The sequence below is a fragment of the Labeo rohita genome, unplaced genomic scaffold (genome assembly GCF_022985175.1).
Source record: "Labeo rohita strain BAU-BD-2019 unplaced genomic scaffold, IGBB_LRoh.1.0 scaffold_791, whole genome shotgun sequence".
Classification (NCBI taxonomy): domain Eukaryota; kingdom Metazoa; phylum Chordata; class Actinopteri; order Cypriniformes; family Cyprinidae; genus Labeo; species Labeo rohita.
The window spans coordinates 26,547-37,339 of record NW_026129735.1 but is presented as its reverse complement, the minus strand read 5'-3'; the positions used below and the strand labels follow the sequence as shown (position 1 = coordinate 37,339).

General features: G+C 34.8%; 1 protein-coding gene across 1 annotated transcript; it reads left to right on the top strand.

The window, feature by feature from the left end:
* Positions 1 to 1,141: 1,141 nt before the first annotated feature.
* On the top strand, positions 1,142 to 3,053 carry LOC127161988 (uncharacterized; the record flags this gene model as incomplete). Its single annotated transcript, XM_051104769.1, has 4 exons — positions 1,142 to 1,466; positions 1,568 to 1,894; positions 2,836 to 2,916; positions 3,022 to 3,053. Coding segments are annotated over 4 exons (765 nt in total), but the record flags the coding sequence as incomplete, so codon positions are not given.
* Between the last annotated feature and the right edge of the window lie 7,740 nt (positions 3,054 to 10,793).

The window sequence follows — 10,793 nt, the reverse complement described above, 5'->3', positions numbered from 1 at the left end:
TATAATTTTGGTCGGTGTATAATATCCTGAAAAAGTTTTTTTTGTTTGTTTGTAACTTATTTCAAAAACTGAAACTTTCATATATTATAGATTCATTACAGGAAAAGTCAAATACCTCTAAAATTTGTTTTTTGTTGTTGTTTTAATTTTGATGATTAGAGCTTGTGAAAGTCAAAAAAAAAAAAAAAATAAAAAATAAATAAATAAATATAATTTAATTAAAGGCAAAGGCAAATAAATAAAAATAAAAATAAGAAATTCTGCACACCAAACAAAATGCAAAGTTCAAGGTCCTTTAAACAAGTTTTTTTTTTTTTTTCTTTTGCTTAACCTGTTGTCTAGTTTTAATCGAGCAAGGTGGCTCAAGGTGGTAAAGTTTTGTACTAAGTGTGATATTACATGTTTCCTGTAGTGTTTTCAGAGCTGTGATCTCAGTGTTGAGGTTTGGGAACATTTTACTGCTGACTGTGAGAACTTAGTTTGACCACAATAGAGCAGAGATCATCTCTGAACCCAGATTAGACTGATGGGAATTAATCTGGACACTTGTGCTGCTTTTTTTTATTTATTTATTTATTTATTTATTTATTCTTTTTGAGACTGTTTGTCTGAACACAAGAAGCCAATGAGCAGAGGAGGAGCTGACAGTATTTAAAGACAGAGTTATGAGTATATAATGAAGAGAAAGACTGACAGAGATGGCTGATAAAATGGCTGATAAGTGTCATTAGTGTCTGCTGGGACTGATCATTTTGTTTAATTGTTATTGCTATTATTATTATTTTAAATAAATTAGACCAAAATGAATAGAATAGAATAGAATAGAATAGAATAGAATAGAATAGAATAGAATAGAACAGAATAAATGCATTTCCACACACTCTTTAAACTCCTGGGTTTGAATTCAGTATAAATATTTATGCATTTTAATAGAACAAGTCTGGCATTGTAGTTTGAACATGCTTTATTCTTCCTGACATTCATATTCTGATCTCAGAGACTCTGTCATATTTGTAAATAATGTTTTATTCCTGAATATGCTGGAATCTGACACTGATTATGACCTGTTGTCACAGGATTTTGTTTATGAATCTTCATTTATTAATATATAGCATAATGATCACTCAAATGTTCTTGTGTCTCAGGTACCAGTGGAGTGAATTACACTCATGTGTTCATCAGTTCTGGTGAAAATGTCCGTCTGCACTGTAATAATGCTCTTCATGACTGCACATCAACTACATGGAGCTATAACAGATTCACAGATTCAGCAACAGTTGAACTGATTGCTGGAGGGATAAAGAAGAAAAAAATTGAGAGATATAAGAGACTGAGTCTGAGGTCTGACTGCTCTCTGAACATCAGGAACATCACAAAAGAAGATTATGGACTTTACATCTGCAGACAATATGTGAACAACAAACTGCAAGGAGCTGATGCATGTGTTTATCTGCATGTTCTTCATGGTGATTTTACGATTATGTGATAATCGTAATGTAAAGATTATTGGTTTAAACTCCCATGATGATTGAAAAGTGTGTGATTTGTGTGTTATTTTGTGTTTCAGTCTCTTCATCATCCTCACAGACTGAGATCAGTGCAGGCAGCTCTGTGACTCTCTCCTGTCAGTTGTATTCACATTCATATTCATATGCTGGAGCCTCTTGTGATGATTGGATCCGTTCTGAAGGAATTCAGATGTTCTGGGTGAATCCGACTGGTGTTACATTGATGATATCAGACTCCAGATATCAGATATTATTCTCATCAGGACACTGTATCATCACTCTCAATACAACACTCCTGAATAAAGACGACAATAGAGAGTGGAGATGCAATGTTACTCACAGAAATCAAGTGAAGACCTCAGCCACATATACTGTCAGGATTTCAGGTGAGAAACTAATTTTTCTACTGAACCTCATTATTCAGAATTTCTGCTTCCTTGACTTAATGAAAGCAATTGATCCTGATTTCAACTATGTCTATTGTCTACACAGTTAAATAGCTACCAATAATATCTGAAAATATGTACCTTTAAACAGGACACAAATGTGTTATGATTTAATTGCATGATGAACAAACAGCAGTCAGGAAGCTGATTTACATTCTTGTCTTTCCAATGCTCTGGCTGTTTTTCTTCTTTTTTGTTTCTTTTTCCACTCTTGGTATGTAGTTGAGCTTCATAATGATGAAAAACTCTTATAATCTTATAACTGTCTAACTGCAATAACAGCTGCCCGAGTCTTGCAGCTTGTAGTTGCTTTGCTGGCTTTTCAGGGACATAGACAACCATTTATAGCTAGAAACATAGTCTTGATGGAAACATCTCTCTTCATAACAGCTGCCACGGCAAACTGATGATGGAACACAGACTTCGAAAAGGCTCATTCACTTTGTATCTCGTGATGATGAAGTATAAAAATATGATGTTACTGTCCTACAGTTTTATGATGCGTCTAAAAATCATTTTCTGCAGCTCCAGATTCAACAACACAGATTCCGGTCAGCAGCTCAGACACTGAGAAGAAATCAACTACAGCAGCAACTCCTACACAAGGTTCATGATCACTGTTACATATCAGAGTTCATTCAGCAATTTCTGTTATGTGAATGTTGATGATGTGGTGATGTTTTTTTTTTTTATGATGTATTATGTTTGATCTGAAGTAACAGACATGATTCCATATCCGTCAGAAAATGAAGTCAGTAGGACTGCTGGATCATTATTCAGAGGTACCACATGTCTTTAATTTTCATCATGTCTTACTTTAATTTACAGTTTTACAGACTGAGTTTCTCTTGATTATGTCTTGTCTCTCATCTTTCCTGCAGTGATTGTGATTATTGTTGAGTTTGCAGTGTTTGCTGCTCCTACTGTGATTCTTCTTCAGATCATCTGTGCAAGAAGAGCTGGTGAGTTTTTGAGACGATTCACATTGATCTGGAACAAAGTCTTTACTCATGAGAGCTCAGTAAATGCTTCTGAATGAATCTGAATTATTTTTAATTAATTTGCAGGGAGGAAAAACTCGCAGCACCAAAAGAAATAGTGACGAATACAATATAATAATAAAATAGTCTCTACAAATAACAGGCCAGATTACAGCAAGATTTATCTTCATCTCAATGATATTATGGAAATTTGCATGCAGCTTTCAAGGATGCTTTCTTTAAATACTAAATGCTTTAAATATTTTATTAAATACAGCGATAGAAGTACCTTTAATGACCGTGAATGATTATTACCAGAAATAATACAATTAAATAGACGGTCATTTTGTAACCTTGATTAATCTAATCATAACATTTAACTTTGTACAAAGGCTTTTTAAATGTTATAATAGTCCATTTCAACTGATGATGCGACATGTCTGTTAATTATCATACAACATATTTACAGATTTATTTTGGTTTAGATTTAATTTGTTCACTTTATTTCAATGCAGATACAACTTTATACATAATACTTATTGAGTATTATGAAAATGACTTGCTCTTACAACAAATTGCTTGTAATGTTCCTCATAAGTTGATTTCAATAAAAGCATCTGTGAAATAGACACATCTAAATGTACTAACAGTGAAGACTTCTTTCCTTTCTATGAGTCTAACATTAGTTCTTTTATAGCTTTTTTATGTGATAATACAGACTTATTAACCACTGATTTATTAACTTACTAGGTTCATAAAAGTCTTTAAATAGTTAAAATGTTGTGTATTTTATTTCTGCATTAGCCCTTTCTGTAATCTCTTAACAAATTAACACTGCTCAGTTAAAGAGAAAATGACAGGGATACTGTAAGAAATATATTTTATTTTTAAAATGCACTTTTAAAATGATGCATTTTTAAATAATTAACAGTTTAAAATCAACTGAAACTTTTGAGAGAAATCATTCAACACACCCGGTTTGCAGGGCATTCCGTATCACACAAAAAATGTTGCATTTTTGCATCTATGTCTTATAATCTTAATTATGAGGACTCAAGAAATGTTATCATAAACCACATTTACATTGTTAAATCAGTGTAATCCCCATGTTATCATACCTGTCCTGATAAATCATATTAACAAGTATTAACACACACACACACACACACTTATTTTCCCGGGCAGCCCAGATTAATCATGAAGCAGATTAGCAGGCTCTGATTTACAAATGGCTCTGATGTCAAAAAATTATTATTGCATGCCACCTTCATAATCCTGCATCACCGGCTGAGTCCCATCAGCCCTTGCAACGACAGATTAAAAAGGCACTTTCTTTTTTGACTCCACGATCAATTTGTGAGCAAATTCGGAAGGAGTCACTCATTTACACACACCCAAGTGGCCTTGTGCTGAAGCGAATATTTGATGATTTTGTTTACTTCATCTAGTGATGCTTGTTTTAGTTTGATTAGTGTTTTATAATAATAATAATAACAATTTCAAACTTTAAAATTTTGCTGTGGCAAAATAAAACCGACTTTCACCAACGTAAGAGACAAACTCAATCAAATGTCCTTTATAAGTTTATTCTTTCCAAAGAAGGTCATACAGAAACACAGGTTACTGCAGAGTATATTTAGGGCCTGATACCCTTCTCTTACGTCATCCTCACAAGTAAAATGATTTTTTTTTTCTTCCACAATTTTAAAAACTTTTTTTTTTCCTGGATTTCTCAACCCAACAGAGTTCCTCTTCTTGGGCTTATTATTTTAGAAATAATTGGAAATAAGACATTTATTTTATTTTCCTTTTTTATAGGAGTCAATTTTTATTATCCCCAAATCAAATGAAAATAACTAAAATTTATTTTATTTTGTTTTATTTTTTTTTACTCTATATACAGAAAGAGTAAAAATAATATTGATTGATTTATTGATTGATTGCCTGAAATGTCAGCGTTCATCTCCTATAGAAGGACATGCTAAAAACTTTAGAATGAAACAGTAAGTCCTCAGGCTTCATCCTTTCCACTCTCTGGAGATTCCCTGAGATTTAGGGCCTTGCCTGCCTGCTGTGTTGTAAATAAAATGGAAATACAAATCCTCAGTATTTTACTCTCCTCACATTACATTTCCACAGCCCATAATTTAAGAGCATAAAAAAGGCATAAACATGATTTTGTTAAATACAGCATGTGGTGTATGCCATGCTTTTTCTTATTCGTTTTTGTCATTTTGGCATTGTACTTTGTCATTGTAGCCTGCTTTATTGTTGTTGTGCTTTTTTTATAATGAACAGGCTACCAATGAATCCATCTTTTGTTTTAGTCTTAGAAAGTGAAAGGTGTACATACATACATACATACATACAGTACATACATAACTGACATGAGAACAGAGAAAACCATTTCAATAAAATATAAAATTAAAAATAAATAATAATGTATGAATCTGGAACAGAAGATTTATGTACATATTTGTGCATTATTTTCTCTATATACAGCTTTATAAATAAGATATATGCATGTGTATTTACATAATAATACTACAGAAGTTTACATAATTATACTACAGAAAGAGACAATAATTAGAAATGGAGAAAGAAATACAGAAATGAATTGTAGAACCCAGGTAATGTTCATGTTTATCTGTTTAAACTGGAGATGGCATTTGGGAAAAAGCTGTTTTTATGTCTGGATGTTTTAGTGCTCAGGGATCTGTAGCGTCTGCCTGATTTGAATCCTATTTCCTTTATTTACATACTGTGGCGCTGAGGCCGGTTGCTCCTCGTTATAAATGTGTTCACTTTATTATCTGCTATGGGGGGAGTAGTTTGGGGGGGAGCGAGGTGCGTGGAAGAAGGAAGAGTGCCTTGGTCAATTCAGAGTGGAAGGAAAAGAAAAAAAGGGGAGCTGGAAGAGAGCTCACGGAGAAACGTAAAGATAATAACCCTCTGCGTTTTCTTGTGTTTTGCGAAGTAGGACGCCTCCTGATACCCTTTGCTTTAGGTTGTAAGTTCAGGAAATAAAAAAAGGCTGTTGGCTGTTTGTTGAACCAGATCTCCATCTCCTGCCTATTTCATCTGGGAAGCTGCACAACGCTACAATACATTACACACATACACTCAGGGGCGGATCAAGGTGGGGCAAACAATAAGTCCCAAACTCCCAAAACACCAGATCCATCTGGACGAAATACCAGTACGATACAAAATGTTTATACATACAGCTAAATGCGTTTCCATGTGGCCGGGGCCTTACTGTGATTGTTTTTTTGTATGATTGCGTAGAGCAGATGATTGAATCAAACGCTTGCCACATGCATTGCAGTGATAAAATTATACTCGAGTGTGGATCCTCTTGTGTCTTTTCAGATTTGATGAATGACTGAATCTCTTGTCACAGTGTGAACACTCATAAGGTTTCTCTCCAGTGTGAATCCTCTCATATTTTTTTCAGATGTATTGACTGACTGAATCTCTTGTCACAGTGTGAACACTTATAATGTTTCTCTCCAGTGTGGATCATTTCATGTTTTTTCATATTCGCTGACAGACTAAATCTCTTGTCACAGTGTGAACACTTGTAAGGTTTTTCTCCAGTGTGAATCATCTCATGCAGTTTTAAACAGTTCACTGAAGTAAACGTTTTTTTTTTTTTTTACATGCAAAGCACACATACTCTCTCACACCATTTTTCTGATGTTCCTTCAAAATTGAAAAATGTGAGAAACTCTTTCCACACAAATGACATGAATACAGCTTCACCTTTGTTTGAACTCAAAAATATTTTATCACATTGATCACCTGAGTACAGTTTCTCTTCAGTGTGGACGTTCAAGTGTCCTTTAAGATGTCCTGATTGTGAGAAACTCTTCCCACATTGATCACAAGTGTACGGTTTCTCTCCAGTGTGGATCCTCTTGTGTGTTTTCAGATGTGTTGACTGAGTGAATCTCTTGTCACAGTGTGAACACTTAAAAGGTTTGTTCCCAGTGTGGATGTTCATGTGTACCTTAAGGTTGGTGAAGTGTGCAATACTCTTTCCACATTGATTACATGTGAATGGTTTCTCACCGGTATGAATTCTCATATGTGACATAAGGCTTTTTTTTTGTGTGAAACTCTTCCCGCACTGATCACGTATGTGCAGTTTCTCTCCTGTGTGGACTACCTTGTCCACAACAAAGGGTGTAAGGATGCATGTATTCGTATCGAACCATTGATTCGTTTCATTGGACTAATGCTATTACATTTAAATAATAATAATAATAATAATAATAATAAAGCTTACAGTGTGTGAAATATAATGTTCTCAGTGCCACTGTGCCCAACAAGGCAGCCCAAACAACGTAATTGGCAACATGATGTCTGCCTCTCCCACTCTCAAAGAAAAACCAGTAGGGTTGTGACGGTGAGGCAGTTTGTTAGAGTTTTCCCTCCTTTCCTTGCTTTTGCATTGCAAATGTGCAAATGTGCATTTTACTTTCACTTTAGAATTAGCAGCAATTCGGCGTCAATCGAATGAATTGATAACAACAAAACCATCGAACCGAACCTGAAAAATGAGCAGAGGACAACAATGACTCTAAAAAGACTATCCACACTTTCTTTGTTGACCATTAAGTCTAAAGTGATTCATAGATAGGATTATTCCTGTGTCAGTTAGATTCACTAGTTATAATATGTTTAAATTTGCTGCATACTTTTCAGATTTATATCTCATCTTAGAACAGATTACACCTGTAAATCGGGTTCACAAGTTAAAAAATAGAGTTCAGAATACACTGGAAAAGCCGGTAACCTTATTTTGTAAGGGTTTTTACTAAGTTCATTAATATGAATTAAAGAGTCTTAATCCGCCACTGTTTGTGAGTCAAAGGCCATAACTAAATATATGCATAATGCATATGGTATCTCACATTTTTTGTTTCTAAAATCTTTTTTTGCAGCCTACAATAAGGACCTGTCCTGTAATGTATAGAACAATTCACTTAGGACAAACAAATTTCATAAACATCCATTTAGATGATAATTCTGTCATCCACTCACATATTGTTTCAAACCTGTATTACTTGATTGTTTTCCATGGAACACAAAAGGTGAACTTTGAAAGAATGTTTTGCTGGTTTGTTCTTTCTATATAATGGCATTCATTAAAGCCCAATAATTTTCAAGCTTTAAAAAGAATGACAAATCATCATAATAATTAGTCCATATGTTCTATATGGTTCAGTCCATGTACTATATTCCAGGTCTTCTGAAAGAATATGATAGCCTTGGGTGAGAAAAAAAAAAAAAAACAATGCTTCTTAATCTGTTTGGATGCTTCTCAGTTCCTTATTAATTGTGCATTCTAGTTTCCTTTTCTTGCATCCTACCTCTTGTATGGAAAAGACTGATCAAGACACATGAGATTTTTTTAACCAAACCCTAAAGTATGTCCTTAGAAAAAGAAAAACTTTAAATACACAGCATGAGCCATATACTGTATGATCATTATGTGTTACTTTTGCTTCTTTTTCTTAAAGCTTGAAGCTGATCCCTGTTTACTGCCATACAGATGAGCACGAGCAGGACATTTATAGTATTCTCTTTTTGGTTCAAAAGAGAGAAGAACAATATAACGACACCAGGGTGAATAAGAACCGACAAAATTATAATTTTGGGTTGAACTATTCGTTACAGATTGTCAGACAGAGATTGTCTACAGCTACTCTACAAAGGACAGTGAACACAGCTGCAAAGATCATTGGTGCCCCTCTCCCCTCCATTCTGGACATTTTCTTTGCACAATACTCCAGTAAAGCCACCAGTATCATGAAAGACCCCACCCATCCCTCCCATCATCTCTTCCAGCTCTTACCATGAGGAAGACGCTACAGCAGCATCAGAGCCTTCTTTGCGAGACTGAACAACAGCTTTTCCCCAGGCTGTGAGAGCCCTCAATTCCAACCATCTCACCCCCCTCTGAAACCTTATCCACAACCATGCCTTTTAAAACCAGGATCACCAAATATGAAATGAGTGCTTTAATAAAGTCTACATCATAGAATAATGACTTGTTATTCTTTTTATTATTATTATTATTATTATTATTATTATTTAAAAAATAAATAAATAAAAAAAGGTACACATAGATTCATAGAGGACAAAAATGTCCATGTCAAAAAAACTCTCATAAGAATCTGAACCTTGGGAGTAAAGACTTTAGTTTCGTTTTATTTTAAAGAAGACCCTTGGCAGATTATTGTTAAAGTTAAACAAGTTGTAAAAATTTGAAACCAAAAAAAAAGTTATAGAGGTTTAAGTTTATGAAAATGATTTATGAGCTTTTTTTTTTTTTTTAAATATAAAATATTTATATTTTATATAACAATTATAATTTAAAAGATACTAAAAAATGAGCTTTTAGTAAGATTTTGCTTGGGTACAGTACCAAACTTTTCCCATTAGATTCCCCAGATTCCCCAGAAGCTCAGATTGCATTCACAGCGGTGGGATGTGTGATTCGCAGTATAGTACAATTTCTCTCTCTCAAACATTACAGGTGGCCACACACAATCACACAAAAACATTATTAAGGACACACATACAAACCACACTCTGACATCCATACCAACATACCCACACAATTATAGCTGCAGAATTTATCCAATCAACTCTATAATATGCATAAGCAGAAATCAGGAATAAAGCGAAAATTTGCTTTATATGCTAAACTTGAAAAAACTAGCTAAAAATAGTACAAATTTTAATGTTGAAGCCTTGCAAACAGAAAGAAAGCCTATTAAAGGAGAAGTCTGCTTCCAAAACAAAGATTTTCATCCAAGATGTCTTTCTTTCTTCAGTCGTAAAGAAATGGTGTTTTTTGAGGAAAACATTTCAGCATTTTTCTTCATATAATGGACTGATATGGTGCCCCGATTTTGAACTTCCAAAATGCAGTTTAAATGTGGCTTCAAATGATCCTAAATGCGGTTGTAAACGATCCCAGCCGAGAAGAAGAATTTTCATAAAAAATAATACAATTTATATACTTTTTAATCTCAAACCCTTGTCTTGTCTCACGCTGCATAAACTGTTTTTATTCCAGTTCATGACAGGGTCTGTCAAAAAATTCCCATCTCATGTTCTTCCTCAACTTCAAAATCATCCTATATCGCTGTTTTACCTTTTTTGTCAAGGGTGTTTGCAAAGACTGGGTCGTTACTTCTGCAGCAATGTAGGACGATTTTGAAAGGATTTTTGAAATTTAGGGAGAAAAAACAGTTGGAGTTTTTCGACATACCGTAAGTGTCTTGAACCAGAATACACAGATTTCAACGAGAGCAAGGCAAGATAAGCGTTTGAGATTAAAAAGTATTTAAATGGCATTTTTCAGAGTGAAGGACAGCTGCCCGACGAAGCAGGAGCGGCTCACAGTGTCAGGCCGGTGAGCCCTATACCAACCGATAAAGGAGGAGCAGCGTGTTTTGGGCTGAGGCACCAGGGGCCCATAATGCCTCCAATGGGAGCAGCTCACAGCACTGGGAAGATGGGCCCCACTGGCTGATGGATGAGGAGCAGCGTGATTTGGGAAGCCTGATGGGTTTGGTTAAATTGGAGGTACCCAGCTGGGAGTGCTTTGCACTCCATTTTTACTCATGGCATCGGATGGGTCAGCCTCGCCGGGAAGAAGCTGAAGTTAGTTACCTGTGGTTTTTTTTTTGTTTGTTTGTTTTTTCTATAAAATATACACATATGGCTTATTCAAAGAGGGCTTGGTGGGCTTTTTTGATGTGGGACCAATTAGTCCAGATGTAGCTTTGTTAGGTGCCTGAAGACCACAATCATCTACAAATAGGGGTTCGAAAGGGGAT